Source organism: Manacus candei, unplaced genomic scaffold, assembly GCF_025592945.1.
Source record: "Manacus candei isolate 608988 ecotype Guabito, Panama unplaced genomic scaffold, ASM2559294v1 h1tg000507l, whole genome shotgun sequence".
Taxonomy (NCBI): Eukaryota; Metazoa; Chordata; class Aves; order Passeriformes; family Pipridae; genus Manacus; species Manacus candei.
In genome coordinates this window covers 1-19,647 of record NW_026138555.1, presented here as the reverse complement: position 1 = coordinate 19,647, position 19,647 = coordinate 1, and the positions used below count along the sequence as shown (strand labels likewise).

The 19,647-nt window shown below is 66.1% G+C and overlaps 2 protein-coding genes across 2 annotated transcripts; one reads left to right on the top strand and one right to left on the bottom strand.

Annotated features, from left to right (window-relative positions):
* Window positions 1–452: 452 nt before the first annotated feature.
* On the top strand, window positions 453–15,772 carry DHX16 (DEAH-box helicase 16). Its single transcript, XM_051776380.1, is given in 22 exon segments — window positions 453–856; window positions 1,603–1,850; window positions 2,808–2,943; window positions 3,786–3,842; window positions 4,681–4,935; window positions 5,640–5,858; window positions 6,291–6,479; window positions 7,046–7,156; window positions 7,624–7,739; window positions 8,551–8,761; window positions 9,237–9,335; window positions 9,786–9,938; window positions 10,597–10,605; window positions 10,607–10,738; window positions 11,400–11,562; window positions 12,223–12,341; window positions 12,624–12,697; window positions 13,340–13,502; window positions 14,023–14,184; window positions 14,806–14,853; window positions 14,855–14,980; window positions 15,568–15,772. Coding segments are annotated over 22 exon segments (3,135 nt in total). The 5' UTR covers window positions 453–640; the 3' UTR covers window positions 15,697–15,772.
* A 284-nt stretch (window positions 15,773–16,056) lies between these two features.
* On the bottom strand, window positions 16,057–19,641 carry CUNH6orf136 (chromosome unknown C6orf136 homolog). Its single transcript, XM_051776381.1, has 6 exons — window positions 19,432–19,641; window positions 18,149–18,452; window positions 17,546–17,634; window positions 16,904–17,104; window positions 16,406–16,475; window positions 16,057–16,311 (listed from the first exon to the last, which is right to left on the bottom strand). The coding sequence occupies exons 1-6, from the start codon at window positions 19,554–19,556 to the stop codon at window positions 16,174–16,176; spliced, it is 927 nt and encodes a 308-aa protein (XP_051632341.1). The 5' UTR covers window positions 19,557–19,641; the 3' UTR covers window positions 16,057–16,173.
* Window positions 19,642–19,647: the final 6 nt, after the last annotated feature.

The following is a 19,647-nucleotide window of genomic DNA, read 5'->3' as shown; positions in this document are numbered from 1 at the left end:
CTCGGGTGCTGTCCCCATGTCCCCCACAGTGTCCCCAAGGTGTCCCCCCGGGTGGGTGTCCCCGTGCCTCCAACCCCCACAGCGATGCTTGACCGCGCTGTACCGCAACAATAAACGGTGTCGTCGCTAATTGTGACCCCTGGCGGGGGGTGGGGGGGGAGGTGACACCCCTGGGGGGGAGGTGACACCCGTGGGGGGGTCGCCGGTGGCGGAAAACGGCGCGTTTATATTTCGGTTTGCTCGTTTAACGAGGTGTTACGGTAAAGAGAGGGAGCGCCTCTCGACGCGTCATTACGGTAGGGCGGTGAACGGGCGTGGCCTGACCGCGAGGAGGCGTGGTTTATGCTAATAAGGACATGCCGGCTGTGTGGGCGTGGTTTATGCTGATTGGGAGGCGAGGCTTTGCGAGTGGGCGTGGCTTTACGAGGGACGGGAAGACGCGCGCGGCTCCGTCAGGGGGAAACCATAAACTGCGCATGCGGAGCGGCGGACCGCGCGCCGATTGGCGAGGAGGGGGCGGCCCGCGCCGCGCGCCGATTGGCTGGGGTGCGAGGGGGGCGGGAAGGCGCGGCGCGCGCCGCGCGCCGATTGGGCGAGCCGTGAGGGGCGGGAAGGAAGGAGGAGGGCGGAGGGAGGCGTCATGGCGGCCGCGGCCATGGCCGGGCTGGAGCGCTGGGTGTCCGGGCAGCTGCAGGAGCTGCTGGGGCTCAGCGCCCGCCACGTCCCCGCCTTCCTGGTGGCGCTGGCGCGGCGGAGCCGCAGCACCGAGGAGCTGCTGGAGCGGCTGCGGGAGACGGAGGCGCTGCGGGTGGAGGAGCCGCGAGTGCGGGAGTTCGCCAGGGAGCTGTGGGAGAAGGTGGGCGGGGCCGCCCTGAGGGGAGGTGGGAGGGGTTTGGGGGGCGTGGGCGGGGCTTCGGTGTGAGGGGAGGGAGTCGCGGTGTGAGGGGGAGAGGGCGGGGCTTGAGGTGGAAGGGGCGTGGTCTGGGCAATGATGGGCGTGGTTTTTTGTTGGAGGGGTGTGGCTTTGCCGCGGTTCGTGCAGGGATTGGGTGAGGGATGACTGGGGGGCGTGGCTTGGTATGAAGTGGGCGCGGCTTGCCAGAAGTGATATGAGGGGGGTGGTTTTGTGCGGAGGAGGCGTGGCTTAAGATGGGGGCGTGACTTAAAGACAAATGTGGGCAGAGCCTAAAGAAAGGGGCGTGTTCAACCACTGACTGGGCGTGGCTTAAAGGACAAGGGGTGGAGCCAGCATGGAGGGGCGTGTCCAGTGCCGTAAAATGGGTGCGACCAACTAGGAAGGGGCGTGGCTTAAAGGGCAACGTGGGCGGGGCCAACTGGAGATGGGCATGGCTTAAAGCACGGTGGGGGCGGGACCAGAAGGAAGGAAGGGGCGTGGCCAACCACAAAGGGGCGTGACTTCAGGCCCTTCAGAGGCGGAGCCAAAACGAAGGGGCGGGTCCACACCACCTCCCAATTTACGCATCACCCAATCAGAGCTCTCGGAGCATCAGTGGGCGTGGCCACCCAGTGGGCGTGTCCACCACCGGGTGGGCGTGTCCACCGCCGAGTGGGCGTGTCCTGAGGCTGTCCCCGCCCCCGCAGGTGCCCCGCGAAGCCCCCCGGGAGCCCCCCGGGCGGGCGGCCGAGCGGGCGGCGCTGGAGCTGCACCGGCGCTCCCAGAGGTACCAGCTGGTGGAGAGCGACGACGAGGGGGCGGGGCCGGCGCCGGGACACGCCCCCCGCGAGGAGCCACGCCCCCGCCGGAGGAGGGGCCACCTGAGGAGGCGGCGCTCGGAGTCCCCCGAGAGCCCCCCCGGGACCCCCGAGGGCGACAAGGGGGGGTCACCAAAGTGAGTGACAGCGGGGGGGGAAAGGGGGGCCCTTCCCGGGTTTGGGGGGGCCTGGGGGGCCCTTCCCGGGTTTGGGGGGGCCTGGGGGGCCCTCGTGGCTCTGGGGGGGTCCTACAGGTGCTCAGGGACCCCCCCTGCATCTTGGGGTCCCCCCCTTTCAGTCCCCCCGAGACCCCCCAAACTCACCTGAGACCCCCAAAACAACCCCCAAAATCCCACCTGGGACCCCCCAAAATCCCCCAGGACTCCCCAAACCCCCTCTGGGACCCCCCAAAATCCCCCAGGACTCCCCAAACCCCCTCTGGGACCCCCCAAATCCCCCCTGCGGGACCCCCCCAAACCCCGCCTTGGACCCCAAAACCCCCCTCAAACCCCCTAACCCCACCCTGAGACCCCCCAAACCCCATCTGGGACCCCCCAAACCCCCCAGGTGGGTTTTTGAGGTCCCTGAGTGGGTTTTGGGGTCCCTTTGAGGTCCCCAGGTGGATTTTTGGTGTCCCCAGGTGGGTTTTGGGGTCCTCGAGTGGGTTTTTGGGCTCTTTTCGTGCTCCCTGGGTGCATGTTTTGGGTCCCTGAGCAGGTTTTCGGGGTCCCTGGCTGAGTTTTTGGGGTCCCTGGCTGAGTTTTTGGGGTCCCCAGGTGGGTTCTTGGTGTCCCCAGGTGGGTTTTTGGGGTCCCCAGGTGGGTTTTGGGGGTCCTTGAGTGGGTTTTTGGTGTCCCCAGGTGGGTTTTTGGGGTCCCCAGGTGGGTTTTGGGGTCCTCGAGTGGGTTTTGGGCTCTTTTCGTGCTCCCTGGGTGCATGTTCTGGGTCCCTGAGCAGCTTTTCGGGGTCCCCGGGTGGATTTTCGGGCTCATTCATTTTCCCTGTGTGGTTTTTTTGGGGGGGGGTTTCTCGGGTTTTCCCGGGCCCCCCCCCTCGCATTTTGGGGGTCCCCCACGTGCTCCCCCCCTGCCCAGGGCCCCCGGGGACCCCGAGGAGGAGGAGTGGGAGGCGTCGGAGCGGGAGCGGCTCCGGGACCTGGAGGAACGAGACGCCTTCGCCGAGCGGCTCCGGCGCCGCGACAGCGCCCGCAGGACGCGCCCCGACTCCAAGGTGAGGGGTTTGGGGGGGTTTGGGGGGTCTCAGGAGGGGTTTGAGGGGTCCCTGGGGGAGTTTGGGGGGTTTGGGGTCACCTTCGCCGAGCGGCTCCGGCGCCGCGACAGCGCCCGCAGGACGCGCCCCGACTCCAAGGTGGGGGCCTAGGGGGGTTTGGGGGGGTTTTGGGGGTCCCAGGAGGGGTTTGGAGGGTCCCAGGAGGGGTTTGGGGGCAGTTTGGGGGGGCTCTGGAGGAGTTTGGGGGGTTTGGGGTCACCTTCGCCGAGCGGCTCCGGCGCCGTGACAGCGCCCGCAGGACGTGCCCTGACTCCAAGGTGGGGGGTTTGGGGGGGCCCTGGGGGCTCTGGGGGGGTTTGGGGGCAGTTTGAGGGGTCCCTGAAAGAGTTTGGGGAACTTGAGTGGGAACTGGGGGGACCCTGAGTGGGTTTTGGGGGGTCCCAGGGAGCGCTTGGAGCGTCCCCGGAGGGGTTTGGGGGTCCCTGGGTGGGAATTTGGATCCTTGGGTGGGTCCCAGGAGGGGTTTGGGGGTCCCTGGGTGGGAATTTGGATCCTTGGGTGGGTCCCAGGAGGGGTTTGGGGGCAGTTTGGGGGGTCCCAGGAGGGGTTTGGGGGTCCCTGGGTGGGAATTTGGATCCTTGGGTGGGTCCCAGGAGGGGTTTGGGGGCAGTTTGGGGGGTCCCAGGAGGGGGTTTGGGGGTCCCTGGGTGGGAATTTGGATCCCTGGGTGGGTCCCAGGAGGGGTTTGGGGGGTCCCTGGGGAGGTTCACGGGTCCCAGGGTGGGATTTGGGATTCCCTTTTCCCCTTTTCCTCTCATTTTCTCCCATTTCCCCCTTTCCAGGCCTACGAAGAAGCCCAAAAACGCCTCAAAATCGCCGAGGAGGACCAAAAAACCATGGTGGGCTCCCCAGATCCCCCCAGATCCCCCCAAATCCCCCCAAATCCCCTCCCCCTGGCCCTCCTGCCCTCTTCAATGCTCATTTCCCTCATTCCCCACCCTTTTCCCTCATTTCCCACCCCTTTTTCCCTCATTTCTCCCCCTTTTCCTTAATTTTCCCTCCTTTTCCCTCATTTCCCACCCTTTTCCCTCATTTCACACTCTTTCCCCCTCATTTCTCACCCTTTTTCACTCCTTTTCCCTCATTTCCCACCCCTTTTTCCCTGGTTTTACCTCATTTCTCACCCCTTTTCCCTCCTTTTCCCTCATTTCCTACCTTTTCCCCTCATTTCTCACCCCTTTTCACCCCTTTCCCCTCATTTCCCACTCATTTTTCCCCCTTTTCCCTCATTTCCCTCCCTTTTTCCCTCATTTCCCACCCCTTTTCCCTCATTTCCCACCCCTTTTCCCTCATTTCTCACCCCTTTTCCCTCATTTCCCACCCTTTTTCCCCCCTTTCTCTCATTTCTCCCCCCCTTTCCCCTCATTTCTCCCCCTTTCCCCTCATTTCCCACCCCTTTTCCCCTCATTTTCCCCCCTTTTTCCCTCATTTCCCACCCTTTTCTCCCCATTTTCCCTCATTTCCCACCCCTTTTTGCGGTTTTCCCTCATTTTCCCCCTTTTTTCCCTCATTTCCCACCCCTTTTCCCCCCTTTTCCCCCATTTCTCCCCCTTTTCCCTGGTTTTCCCTCATTTCTCCCCCCTTTTTTTCCCCTTTTCCCTCATTTCCCACCCCTTTTTTCCCGGTTTTCCCTCATTTTCCCCTGGTTTTCCCTCATTTCCCTGGATTTCCCCCCAGATCCCGGAGCTGCGGAAGCGCTCCCGCCGGGAGTACCTGGCCAAGCGGGAGCGGGACAAGCTGGAGGAGCTGGAGCTGGAGATCCAGGACGAGGAGCTGCTCTTTGGGGAGGAGTCCCTGACGGGCCCCGAGCGCCGGGCCCTGGAGCACAAACGGCAGCTCCGGGACCTGGCCCGCGAGTACAAACGGGCCGGGGACAGGGAGCGCCTGGAGAAGAGCAGCAGATACCACATCCCTGAGGAGACACGGGGGAAGGTGGGAATGGTGGAGTTAGGGGGGAAATCCCAGAGTTTGGGGGGAAATCCCAGAGTTTGGGGAGTACAAACGGGCCGGGGACAGGGAGCGCCTGGAGAAGAGCAGCAGATACCACATCCCGGAGGAGACACGGGGAAGGTGGGAATGGTGGGATTGGGAATGGTGGGATTGGGAATGGTGGGATTGGGGGGAATCCCAGAGTTTGGGGGGTACAAACGGGCCGGGGACAGGGAGCGCCTGGAGAAGAGCAGCAGATATCATATCCCTGAGGAGACACGGGGAAAGGTGGGAATCCTGGAGTTGGGGGGGAAATCCCAGAGTTTGGGGGGAAATCCCAGAGTTTGGGGGGTACAAACGGGCCGGGGACAGGGAGCGCCTGGAGAAGAGCAACCGGTACCACATCCCTGAGGAGACACGGGGAAAGGTGGGAATGGTGGAGTTTGGGGGGTCAGGAGGGTGGGAATGGTGAAGGTTTTTTTGGGGTTTTGGGGTCTCAGCTCCGTTATTCCCCATGTCCCAGGTGCTGGAGGAGGCCCAGCCCGGGGGGGGACGAGGCACTGGCCCCCCGTGATGAGGTTTTGGGGTCTCAGTGTCACTCTGTCCCCACTCCCAGGTGCTGGAGGAGGCCCAGCCCGGGGGGGACGAGGCGCTGGCCCCCCGGGATGAGGTTTTGGGGTCTCAGCTCCATTATTCCCGTGTCCCAGGTTCTGGAGGAGGCCCAGCCCGGGGGGGACGAGGCGCTGGCCCCCCGGGACGAGCAGCAGCGCTGGGAGGAGCAGCGTCTGGGGGCGGCCGTGCTGCGTTTCGGGGCGCGGGACGCGGCCCTGCAGGGCCCCCCCCGGGACTACGACCTGCTGCTGGAGGAGGAGGAGATGGTGCAGTTCGTCAGCGCCGCCCACCTCGAGGGCACACAGCCCCCCGAGGTCAGGGCAGGGGGCTGGGGGGGGGTTTGGGGTGATGGGAGGGGTTTTGAGGGGGATTTGGGGTGATGGGAGGGGGTTTGAGGGGGATTTGGGGTGATGGGAGGGGGCTTGAGGGGGGGTTTGGGGTGATGGGAGGGGGTTTGAGGGGATTTGGGGTGATGGGAGGGGGTTTGGGGTGATGGGGAGGGTCCTGGGGGTGATGGGAGGGACACTTGAGGGGTACTGGGGTGGCACTGGGGACACTGTGGGTACCCTGGTGACTCTGGGGGTCCCATGAGGGTGACCCAATGATTTTTGGGGTCCCCAGGAGGCCCCCCCGGAGGTGTCAGAGCTGGAAAGGCGCCAGCAGTGGGGACACTGGGGTGGCACTGGGGGGGCACTGGGGACACTGTGGGTACCCTGATGGTGACCCAGGGTTTTTGGGGTGCCCAGGAGGCCCCCCCCGAGGTGTCGGAGCTGGAGAGGCGCCGGCAGTCGGCCCGGGAGAGCCGCCGGAGCCTCCCCATCTTCCCGCTGCGGGCCGAGCTGGTGGCGGCCGTGGCCCAGCACCAGATCCTCGTCATCGAGGGCGAGACCGGCTCGGGCAAGACCACCCAGATCCCCCAGTACCTGCACGAGGAGGTGGCTGGGGGGGGGCTGGGGGGGGAGCTGGGGGGATTGGGGGGGTCTGGGGGTGATTTGGGGGGATTTGGGGGTGATTTGGGGGGAATTGGGGGCGGGTAGAGGGGCCGGGGGGGGATTTTGGGGTGCTGGGGGGGTGTGGGGAGTGATTTGAGGGGGATGATTAGGGGGCGAGGGGTGATTTTTTTGGGGGGCTTGGGGGTGGTTTGGGGGGTGTTGGGGGCAGATTAGGGGGTTAAGAGGCAATTAGAGGGGTGATGGGGCAGGTGGAGGGGCTGAGGAGGATTTTGGGGGGGCCTGAGGGGTGTACTTGTGGGTCTGGGGGGTCACTCAGGGGTCCTGACCCCCCTTTCCCCCAGGGGTACAGGAGGCAGGGCCTGGGTCAGTTTTGGGGGGTCGGTTCCATAATTTGGGGTCAGTTCCATAATTTGGGGTCGGTTCCATTTTTTGGGGTCAGTTCCATTTTTTGGGGTTTGTTCTATTTTGGGAGTGCTGGTTTGGCTCTGGGGGGGCTGGTTTGGCTCTGGGGGGTCACTCAGGGGTCCTGACCCCCCATTTCCCCCCAGGGGTACACGAGGCAGGGGCTGAAGATCGGGGTGACCCAGCCGCGCCGCGTGGCCGCCATGAGCGTGGCCGCCAGGGTGGCCGTGGAGATGGGCACAAAGCTGGGCAACGAGGTGACCACGGGGACACCCCGGGGCTGGGGGGTCATCAGGGGGGCACGGGGGGACATGGGGACACCTCCTTGTCCTGGGGGAGCTCAGGGACACGTCCTTGTCCTGGGACCTTTGGGGACCTTTGGGGACATGTCCTTGTCCTGGGGGATCTTGGGGACACCCCCTCACCCTGGGGACCTTGGGGGACCCCTGGGGACACATCCTTGTCCTGGGGGACCCCAAGGGACCCTTGGGGTCACTTCCTTGTCCTGGGGGACCCCAAGGGACCCTTGGGGACACTTCCCCACCCTGGGGGGACCCCAAGGACAATGTCCCCACCCTGAGAGACCCCAAAGGACCTTTGGGGACTCGTCCTTGTCCTGAAGGCCCTTGGGGGGCACTGGGGACCCTGGGGGGGGCTGGGTGAGCCCGGGGGGGTGTCAGGTGAGCCCGGGGGGGTGACAGTGACCGTGTCCCCTGTCCCCAAGGTCGGGTACAGCATCAGGTTCGAGGACTGCACCTCGGACAGGACGGTGCTCAAGTACATGACGGACGGGATGTTGCTGAGGGAGTTCCTCACCGAGCCAGACCTGGCCTCCTACAGGTGACACTGGGGACATGGGGACATCTGGGGACACCTGGGGGACACTGGGGACACTGGGGACACCTGGGGACACCTGGGGACACTGGGGACACCTGGGGGACATCTGGGGACCTCTGGGGGCCATGGGACATTGGGGACACCTGGGGGACATGGGGACAGTGCAGTAAGCCCTTTCCTTGGGCTCACTGGGGTCACTTTGATGTCCCTGTCCCCACATCCCTGTGCCCTGTCCCCATGGTGACCCCCCTGTCCCTGTGGTCACCCCCCCCATCCCCATGGTGACCCCCCTGTCCCCATGGTCACCCCCCTGTCCCCATGGTGACCCCCCCATCCCCGTGGTGTCCCCCCTGCCCCCCCGTGGTGACCCCCCCATCCCCATGGTGACCCCCCCATCCCCATGGTGACCCCCCTGAACCCGTGGTCACTCTCCTGTCCCCATGGTGACCCCCCTGTCCCCGTGGTGACCCCCCCATCCCCATGGTGACCCCGCTGTCCCCATGGTGACCCCCCTGTCCCCATGGTGACCCCCCTGTCCCCGTGGTGACCCCGCTGTCCCCACGGTGACCCCCCTGTCCCCATGGTGACCCCCCTGTCCCCGTGGTGACCCCGCTGTCCCCACGGTGACCCCCCTGTCCCCATGGTGACCCCCCTGTCCCCGTGGTGACCCCGCTGTCCCCACGGTGACCCCCCTGTCCCCATGGTGACCCCCCCTGTCCCTGTGGTCACTCCCTTGTCCCCATGGTGACCCCCCCATCCCCATGGTGACCCCCCTGCCCCCCGTGGTGACCCCCCCACCCCGGTGGTGCCCCAGTGTGATCATGGTGGACGAGGCCCACGAGCGGACGCTGCACACGGACGTGCTGTTCGGGCTCATCAAGGACATCGCCCGCTTCCGGCCCCAGCTCAAGGTCCTGGTGGCCTCGGCCACGCTGGACACCCAGAGGTTCTCGGCCTTCTTCGACGATGCGCCCGTGTTCCGCATCCCGGGGAGACGGTTCCCTGTGGACATCTACTACACCAAGGTGACCTTGTGGGGACACTGGGGACACTGGGGACAGCAGGGACCCCTGGGGGACAGCAGGGACACCTGGGGGACATCTACTACACCAAGGTGACATTGTGGGGACACTGGGGACATTGGGGGCAGCTTTTACATCATGGTGACACCTCTGGGGACACTGGGGACAGCAGGGACACCTGGGGACACTGGGGACAGTGGGGACATCTACTACACCAAGGTGACATTGCTAGGGACACTGGGGACATTGGGGACATTGGGGACACTGTGGACATCTGTCACACCAAAGTGACAGTTCTGGGGACCCTGGGGGACAGAGGGGACATTTGGGGGCACACAGGACCGTGGGGGTGGGACACGCTGGGGCTGAGGTGACCCTGGGGCACGGCGGGGTCACAGGGGGATGCCCGGGGAGCCGTGGGGGTGCTGCTGTCCCCCGCTGTCCCCCGCTGTCCCCAACGCCCCCCGTGCCCCCGCAGGCCCCCGAGGCCGATTACCTGGAGGCCTGTGTGGTGTCGGTGCTGCAGATCCACGTCACCCAACCCCCCGGGGACATCCTCGTCTTCCTCACGGGACAGGTGGGTGGCCCCCCTGTCCCCAGGTGGCCCCGAGTCCCTCCTGGTGGCCCCATGGCCCCCCCGGATGACCCCAAGTCCCCCCAGGCCGTCCCTGTCCCCCCCAGATCACCCCAATCCCCCCAGACCATCCCTGTCCCACCATGTCTCCTCCTCTCCCCCCTTTCTCCCCCACATCCCCCAATGCCCCTCATGTCCCCGTGACGTCCCCAAACGTCCCCAAACATCCCAAAACATCCCCAAATGTCCCCGTGACGTCCCCAAACATCCCCAAATGTTCCCAAACGCCCCCAAACATCCCAAAACATCCCCAAACGTCCCCAAATGTCCCCAAATGTCCCCAAACGTCCCCAAATGTCCCAAAACGTCCCTGAACGTCCCCAAACCCCCCCAAACGTCCCCAAACCCCCCCAAACATCCCCAACCCCCCCCGACCGTCCCCTCTGTGGCCAGGAGGAGATCGAGGCGTGCGTGGAGCTGCTGCAGGAGCGCTGCCGCCGCCTGGGCTCGCGCCTGCCCGAGCTGCTGGTGCTGCCCATCTACGCCAACCTGCCCTCCGACCTGCAGGCCAAGATCTTCCAGCCCACCCCCCCGGGAGCCAGGAAGGTGGGCGGGGCCTTTAACGCGGGGGGCGGGGCCTGGGGGAGGGGGTGGGGCTTGGGGGAGGAGGGGTTTGAGGGGATGGGTGGGGTTTAGGGGATGGGTGGGGTTTAGGGGGTGGAGTTTAGGGGATGGGTGGGGTTTGAGGGGTGGGATTTAGGGGGTGGGGTTTAGTGGATGGGTGGGGTTTAGGGGTGGGGTTTTGGGGATGGGTGGGGTTTAGGGGGTGGGGTCTAAGGGGGGTTGGGGTTAGGGGGTGGGTGGAGTTTAATAGGGTGGGGTTTCAGGGATGGGTGGGGTCCAAGGGGGTGGGGTTTAAGGGATGGGTGGGGCTTAAGAGGGTGGGGCTTTAGGGATGGGTGGGGATTGAAGGGTTGGGCTTAACGGGGCCAGGCTTAAATGGGTGTGGTTTGTTAGGGTGGAGTCTAAGGGGGAGGAGCTTAATAGGGTGGGGCTTAAGAGGGTGGGGGCTAGATGGGTGGAGCTTAATGGGGTGAGTCTAAAGGGGTGTGGCTTAAAAGGGTGGAGCTTAAGGGACAGTGGATGAGGGGTGTGGTCTAAAGGGGTGGGGCTTAACAGGGCGTGGCCTGGGAGGGTGGGGCTTATCAGGGCGAGGCCGTGGGCGTGTCCCGGGGTGGGCGGAGCCTGATAGGCCCCTCCCCAGGTGGTGGTGTGCCACGAACATCGCGGAGACGTCGGTGACGATCGACGGCATCGTCTACGTGCTCGACCCCGGCTTCTGCAAGCAGAAGAGCTACAGCGCCAGGACCGGCATGGAGTCCCTGGTGGTGACCCCCTGCTCCAGGGTGAGCCCACCTGGGGCACCTATTGTCACCTGGGGCACCTCATTGTCACCTGGTGTCACCTCATGGTCACCTACTGTCACCTACTGCCACCCCCTGCCACCCCCTGTCACCCCCTGTCACCTCATGGAGTCCCTGGTGGTGACCCCCTGCTCCAGGGTGAGCTCACCTGGGGCGCCTATTGTCACCTGGGGCACCTCATTGTCACCTGGTGTCACCTCATTGTCACCTGGTGTCACCTCATGGTCACCTACTGTCACCTACTGCCATCCCCCATCACCTACAACCACCCCCTGTCACCTCATGGAGTCCCTGGTGGTGACCCCCTGCTCCAGGGTGAGCCCACCTGGGGCACCTATTGTCACCTGGGTCACCTCATTGTCACCTGGGTCACCTCATTGTCACCTGCTGCCAGCTCTGTGTCCCCAGGCCTCGGCCAACCAGCGGCGTGGGTGACAGGGTGACAATCACAGGTGACAATCCCAGGTGACAGGTGACATTTCTGTGTCCCTGGTGGGTCCCAGGTGACAATGCCACCCCCTTGGTGACATTTCTGTGTCCCCAGGCCTCAGCCAACCAGCGGGCAGGCCGGGCGGGCCGGGTGGGTCACAGGTGACATTTCTGTGTCCCCAGAAGGTGACAGGTGACATTTCTGTGTCCCCAGGCCTCAGCCAACCAGCGGGCAGGCCGGGCGGGCCGGGTGGCCCCCGGGAAGTGCTTCCGTCTCTACACGGCCTGGGCCTTCCAGCACGAGCTGGAGGAGACCCCCGTGCCCGAGATCCAGCGCTGCGACCTGGGCTCCCTCGTGCTGCTGCTCAAGAGCCTCGGTGGGGGGGGGAAAAGGGGTCTGGGGGCATCCCAGGGGGCATTGGGGTATCTCAGGGGGCATCTTGGGGGCTTTGGGGTGTTAGAAATGCCCTGGGCTCCCTCGTGCTGCTGCTCAAGAGCCTCGGTGGGGGGGGAAAAGGGGTCTGGGGGCATCCCAGGGGGCATTGGGGTATCTCAGGGGGCAGCTCGGGGGGCTTTGGGGTGTTGGAAGTACCTGGGCTCCCTCGTGCTGCTGCTCAAGAGCCTCAGTGGGGGGGACGGGGGGGGGAAACGGGGTCTGGGGGCATCCCAGGGGGGTCAGGGGGGCATTAGAAGGGGCTGGGGGGGCATCTCGGGGGGCTTTGGGGTGTTGGAGGTACCTGGGCTCCCTCGTGCTGCTGCTCAAGAGCCTCGGTGGGGGCAATGGGGGGGGGGAAAAAAGGGGTCTGAGGGGGCATTAAAGAGGTCTGGGGGCATCCCGGGGGGGTCAGGGGGGCATTGAGGTCCCTGGGGTGGTCCCGGGGTGGTCCCGGGGTGGTTCTCTTGGTCCCAGGGTGGTCCTGGGGTGGTCTTGGTGGTCCTGAGGTGGTCCCAGGGTGGTCCTGGTGTTCCCAGGGTGGTCCCAGGGTGGTTCTGGTGGTCCCGGGGTGGTCCCGGTGACGCCCCCGGTTGCCCCCCAGGGATCAATGACCTGATTCACTTCGACTTCCTGGACCCCCCTCCCCACGAGACCCTGGTGCTGGCCCTGGAGCAGCTCTATGCCCTGGGGGCCCTCAACCACCTGGGAGAGCTCACCACGGTACTGGGGGCACTGGGGGCACTGGGAGGGGCACTGGGGGCACTGGGAGGGGCACTGGGACGGACTGGGAGGAACTGGGGGGCACTGGGAGGGGATTGGGGGACTCTGGGATGGACTGGGGGACGTTGAGATGGGGGCCCTGAACCACCGGGCGAGCTCCCCACAGTACTGGGGGCACTGGGACAAACTGGGAGGGGGCACTGGGGGCACTGGGGGGGGTCACTGGGAGGTCGCTGGAGGTGTCACTGGTGGCACTGGTGTCACTGGTGTCCCCTGTCCCAGCTCGGGCGCCGCATGGCCGAGCTGCCCGTGGAGCCCATGTTGGCCAAGATGATCCTGGCGTCACCGAGCAGTGAGTGACCCCTGGCCCCAAACATCCCCAGAGTGTCCCCTGGGTGTCCCCTGGGTGTCCCCAATGTCCCTAACATCCCCAGGGTGTCCCCCAACGTCCCCAGAGTGTCCCCTGGGTGTCCCCTGGGTGTCCCCTGGGTGTCCCCACATCCCTGATGTCCCCAGGTGTCCCCAAATGTCCCCAGAGTGGCCCCTGGGTGTCCCCTGGGTGTCCACATTGTTCCCAGAGTGTCCCCTGGGTGTCCCCAACATTCCCAGCGTGTCCCCAGTGTTCCCCAAGTGTCCCCAGGGTGTCCCTGATGTCCCCAGGGTGTCCCCTGTCCCCAGGTACGGCTGCACTGAGGAGGTGCTGACTGTGGCCGCCATGCTCTCGGTGAACAACGCCGTGTTGCTGTCCCCATGTCCCCTGGTGTCCCCCTGTCCCCAGTGTCCCCAAGGTGTCCCCAGGGTGTCCCCAAGCTGTCCCTGTGTCCCAGGTATGGCTGCACCGAGGAGGTGCTGACGGTGGCCGCCATGCTCTCGGTGAACAACGCCGTGTTGCTGTCCCCGTGTCCCAATGTCCCCAGTGTCCCCAGGGTGTCCCCAGGGTGTCCCCAAGGTGTCCCCAGTGTCCCCAGGTTGTCCCCAAACTGTCCCTGTGTCCCCAGGTATGGCTGCACCGAGGAGGTACTCACGGTGGCTGCCATGCTCTCGGTGAACAACGCCGTGTTCTACCGGCCCAAGGACAAGGTGCTGCACGCCGACAGCGCCCGGGTGGGCTTCCACCTGCCCGGGGGGGACCACCTGGTGCTGCTCAACGTCTACAACCAGGTACGGGGACATTGGGGACACTGGGGGGGACTGGGGACACGGGGGGGCTTCCACCTGCCCGGGGGGGACCACCTGGTGCTGCTCAACGTCTACAACCAGGTACGGGGACATTGGGGGACACTGGGGGGACATTGGGGACATTGGGGAACACGGGGGGGGCTTCCACCTGCCCGGGGGGACCACCTGGTGCTGCTCAACGTCTACAACCAGGTACAGGGACACTGGGGACACTGGGGGACATTGGGGACATTGGGGGACACAGGGGGACATTGGGGACATTGGGGGACATTGGGGGACATTGGGGGACACAGGGGGACATTGGGGACATGGGGGGACACAGGGGGGACATGGGGGACACGGGGGGTTTGGGGACATGGGGGTGTCCAGGAGCAGCACTGACCGTGTGTCTCCTTGTTCTCCCCGTCCTTCTCTGTCCCCCCTGTCCCTGTGTGTCCCCCCTGTCCCCTCCTGTCCCCCTGTCCCCCCCCCCCCCCCCCTGTCCCCCCGTGCCCCTGGGCAGTGGGTGGCCAGTGGTCACTCCCTGCAGTGGTGCTACGAGCACTTTGTCCAGGCCCGTTCCCTGCGCCGGGCCCGGGACGTGCGGGAGCAGCTCCAGGGGCTGATGGAGCGCGTGGAAATCGCCCCCTCCTCGTGTGGGGGGAACCTGGACCTGGTCAGGAAGGTACCCGGGACCCCCTGAGACCCCCAAATCCCCAGGGACCCCCCCCAGACCTCCCCACATATCCCAGAGACCCCAAAAATCCCCCCCCAGACACCCCCCAAACACCCCCCCCTCCTCGTGCAGGGGGAACCTGGACCTGCTCAGGAAGGTACCTGGGACCCCCCCAGACCCACAGGGACCCCCCCCCCATATCCCTGAGACCCCCTGGGACCCCCAAACCCAGCCCTGAGACCCCCCAGTGTTGCCCCCCCTCAGTTTGTGCCCCCCCAGGCCGTCACGGCCGGGTTCTTCTACCACACAGGGCAGCTGGGACCCCCCTCCAGTGCCCTCCCAGTGCCTCCCAGTCCCTCCCAGTGCCCCCCAGTCCCTCCCAGTGCCCTCCCAGTCCCTCCCAGTGCCCTCCCAGTGCCCCCCAGTGCCCTCCCAGTGCCCCCCAGTGCCTGACAGCCCCGTTGTGTGCCCCCCAGGCCGTGACAGCCGGGTTCTTCTACCACACTGCCCGGCTGGCGCGGGGCGGGTACCCATCCCAGTGCCTCCCAGTGCCCCCCAGTGCCTCCCAGTGCCCCCCAGTGCCCTCCCAGTGCCCCCCAGTGCCTGACAGCCCCGTTTCGTGCCCCCCAGGCCGTGACAGCCGGGTTCTTCTACCACACTGCCCGGCTGGCGCGGGGCGGGTTACCGCACGGTGAAGCACCAGCAGCCCGTGTTCATCCACCCCAACAGCGCCCTGTTCGCCCTCCAGCCCCGCTGGGTGCTCTACCACGAGCTGGTCTGCACCTCCAAGGAGTTCATGAGACAGGTGGGGACACGGGGACAGGGTGGGGACAGCAGGGGACGTGGGGGGGACAGTTTGGGGGCACGGGGGCACGGGGCAGGGACAGGAGGGACACGGTGGGTGCTGTGCCAGGAGCTGGTCTGCAGCTCCAAGGAGTTCATGAGACAGGTGGGGACACGGGCACAGCCTGGGGACAGGGTGGGGACCTGGTGGCCGTGTCCCCATGGGGACCCCAATGACCAGGTGGTGACCCCATGGCTGTGTCCCCACGGGGACCACAGTGACAGGACCCGGTGGCCACATCCCCACGGGGACTGAGATGACACAGTGGTGACCCCAAAGTGACCACAGTGACAGGACCCAGTGGCCACATCCCCACGGGGACTGAGATGACACAGCAGTGACCCCACGGGGACCACAGTGACACGGTGGCCCCCCTGGTGACCCCAAAGTGACCCCAAAGTGACCGAGACCGACCCGACCCCGACCCCACAGCCCCCAATCATGCCCACAACCCCGTCAGTGCCCCCCTGTCAGTGCCCCCCCGCTGACCCCGTGTCCCCCGTGTCCCCCGTGTCCCCCCGTGTCCCCCCGTGTCCCCTCTGTCCCAGGTGATCGAGATCGACCCCTCCTGGCTGCTGGAGGTGGCCCCCCACTACTACCAGGCCAAGGAGCTGGAGGACGGCAGCGCCCGCAAGATGCCCAAGAAAGCCGGGAAGTGCCGGGAGGAGCTGGGCTGACCCCCCCCCGGGACACTTGGGGGACATTTGGGGACATTTGGGGACACCCCAATACAGCCAATACACCCCAATACAGCCCCTGTGCCACCCTGTCTCCAGGGACACCCCAATACAGCCCCTGTGCCACCCTGTCTCCAGGGACACCCCAATACAGCCCCCGTGCCCCCCCTGCCCAGGGACACCCCAATACAGCCCCCGTGCCCCCCCCTGCCCAGGGACACCCCAATACAGCCCCCGTGCCCCCCCCCTGCCCAGGGACACCCCAATACAGCCCCCGTGCCCCCCCCTGCCCAGGGACACCCCAATACAGCCAATACACCCCAATACAGCCCCCGTGCCCCCCCCTGCCCAGGACAGGTCTCGTGGCCGCGGCGGCTCCGTCCGAGTTTATTCTGTACATTAAGTTAAGGAGGGGTGACACGGGGGGGGGACACACGGAGGGGGCCCGGGGGGGACCCGGGGGACACCCCGGGGGGCTCAGGTGTCCCCCGAGGTGGCCCCGGGCCGCAGCAGCAGCCGCAGGGCGGGCGCGGGGTCGCCCACGGCCACCACGGCCACGGCGGCCGCCACCAGCAGCTTCTTGGGCTCGGGCACGGCCGTGGGGGCTGGCATGAGCTGGGGGCACAGGGCACGGCTCAGGGGGGGCCCGGGGGGGCCCCGGGGGGGGTCCCGGGGGGTCCCCGGGGGTGCCGGGGGGGGTGGGACTCACCTTGTCGACGCGGTGGCAGCGGATGAGCCCCTGCGAGTTGAGGAAGAAGGTGGAGAAGGCGTCGTAGGACCTGGGGGGGACAGGGGGGACACTGGGCTGGGACACTGGGGACACTGGGGGGGACACTGGGGGGGACAGGGGGGACACTGGGCTGGGACACTGGGGGGGACAGGGGGGACACTGGGGGGGACAGGGGGGACACTGGGGGGGACACTGGGGACGACAGGGGGGGACTGGGGGGGACACTGGGGACACTGGGGGGTGACAGGGTGACACAGGGTGACACAGGGGGGTGACAGGGGTGTCCCCAGGGTGTCCCCAGGGTGTCCCCAGGGTGTCCCCAGACCGACCTGAGCAGCTGCCTCTTGTCCCTGCGGTAGAAGCGCAGCAGCAGCAGGTGCAGGGGGTGACACAGGGGGTGACAGGGTGACACAGGGGTGACACAGGGGGGGTGACAGGGGTGTCCCCAAGGTGCCCCCAGCGTGTCCCCAGACCGACCTGAGCAGCTGCCTCTTGTCCCTGCGGTAGAAGCGCAGCAGCAGCAGGTGCAGGGGCACCCCCGTGAGCCTCCAGCGGGCGCGGACGCTCCAGTCCTCGGGGTGCCGGGTCAGCGCCAGCACCTCCAGCCTCAGGCTGGCAAAGTACCCCCAGGCCAGAGCCTTGCACAGGGCCACGGCCACCTGGTACATGGGACGGCCCCTGGGGACAGGGGACAGCAGTGTGACATCCCTGGGACACCCTGGGACCTCCCTGGGACACCCTGGGACCTCCCTGGGACACCCTGGGACACCCCCATGGCTGGCAGAGCACCCCAGGCCAGTGCCCTGCACGGGGTCAGGGACATCTGGAGGACATGGGACAGCCCCTGGGGACAGGGGGACAGTGGTGTTACCTCCCTGGGCCACCCCTGTGACCTCCCCGTGCCACCCCTGGGGTCCCCAGGCTGGCAGAGTGTCCCCCCCATGTCACAGCCCACGGGCACTGCAGGGACAGGGACAGCGATGTCACCTCCCCTGGTCACCTCCCAGTGTCCCCAAATGTCCCCAGGTGTCCCCAAATGTCCCCAGGTGTGCCCAGGTGTGCCCAGATGTCCCCAGGTGTGCCCCCAGGTGCCCCCAGGTGTGCCCAGGTGTGCCAGACCTGGTGTGCAGGTGCAGCAGGTGGTTGATGAACTCCACGTCCTGGGAGTACAACCCGTAATCGGGGATCTTCAGGAAGAAATTCGGGAGCTGGGAAGGGAAGGGGGGGGGGGGATGTTCCCAAATTATTGTCACACCCCCTGAGTCCTGTGTCCCCCCATTTCCCCCTATTTTTGGCCCCCATTCCCCCCCATTTCCCCCCTCTCTCCCCCTCCATTTTGACCCCCCACCCCCATTTTTACCCCCCATTTCCTCCCCCAAATCCCCCCCATATTCCCCCATTTTCCTCCCCCATTCTCCCCCCATATCCCCCTATTTTTGGTCCCCCCATTCCCCCCATATCCCCCCTCTCATTTTGACCCCCCAACGCCCCCACTTTTACCCCCCACATTCCCTCATTTTTACCCCCCATTCCCCCTCAAATCCCCCCCATATCCCCCCTATTTTTAGCCCCCCATATCCCCCCATTTTCCCCCTCTCTCCCCCCCCATTTTGACCCCCCACTCCCCCATTCTTCTCCTCCCATTCCCCCCCAACCCCCCCCCCATTTTTACCCCCCAACCCCCCCCCCCCCCAAGCCCCCCCAGACCCCCCCGTACCCCACCTCGTGCCGCAGCTTCTCGTGCATCAGGGCCAGGTGCTCCTCCATGGAGGGGGGGGGGGTCGCCCCGGGGGCCTTGGGGGGTCCCTGGGCCAGCAGGGCCCCCCCGGGGGGTCTCAGCAGCAGCCGGGGGGGGTCCCTGACGGCGATGTCGTCCTCCCGCCGCCCGTCCACGGTGGTCACCGGGCCCCCCAGCCCCTCCACGGTGGTCACCGGGCCCCCCAGCCCCTCCAGCCCCCGCGGGGGGGGGGACACGGGCAGGGAGGGGCAGCAGCGAGGGCAGGGGGGGGCGGGGGGCGGACAGGTCCTGGGGGGGAAAAGGGGGGGGGCTGAGTTATTTGGGGGGGTCTGAATTATTTGGGGGGGGTCTGAATTATTTGGGGGGGGTCCGAACCATTTGGGGGGTTCGAGCAGCTCTAAAGAGGGGATTTACCCGTGGGAGGGGCGTTTAAACAATTTGGGGGGGTTCTGAATTATTTGGGGGAGGTTTGACGTGTTTGGGGGGGATCTGCTCCGTTTAGGGGGGGATTTGGCCCATTTTGGGGGGATTTGCCCCCTTCAAAGGGGGATTTGCCCCGTCTGGGAGCGGATTTGCCCCATTTCGGGGGGATTTGCCCCATTTCGGGGGGGGGAATTTGCCCCATTTTGGGTGGATTTGCCCCATTTCGGGGGATTTGCCCCATTTTGGGTGGATTTGCCCCATTTCGGGGGGATTTGCCCCATTTTGGGTGGATTTGCCCCATTTTTGGGGGATTTGCCCCATTTTGGGGGATTTGCCCCGTTTCGGTCCCAGCAGGACCCCGCGGTCCCCCAACCACCCACGGCCCCGCCCCCAAAGGCTCAGGCCCCGCCCCCAGAGCGAACGCCACGCCCCCCACCTCTCCCCGCAACGCGCGTTATTTGCATAACCACGCCCCTTTCTAAACCTCCATCCCCGCCCAAATATATTTAAATGATCTGCGTAGCCCCGCCCACGCAGTGACGTGACTGTTTACATTCATTTAAATAACCCCGCCCACCCAACGGTCTGTTTTGCAGCATAGATTTGCATAAACCCCGCCCACATAGCGCAACCGCTGCAGCACCTATTTGCATAAACCCAGCCCCCTCCGCGTCTCTATTTGCATAACCCCGCCCCGGCCCTCTTCCCCTACGGGGCCTTATTTGCATAGCCCCGCCCCTCCCGCGACCATATTTACATAACCCCCTTCCTCCGCCTCTCTATCCCCCTCACCAACCAATCCCCTGCCTCCGATTACCATAACCCCGCCCCCTCCGCCCCTCACCTGCGGCCGCGCCCGGTACCGTCGCCGGGGCGGTTCCGCGCCGGTCCGGGGGGTTCCCAAGCGCGGTGGGAGCCCGCGGGGCGCAGGCGGACGGCGGCGGCGGCGGCGGGGACGTGCCGGTACATGGCGGGAGCTTCGGAGCGGCCGCCCCGGGGCTTCTTTTCCCCCACACGCCGGTGGCTCCCACTGCGCCTGCGCGGGCCGTGAGGGGAGTGG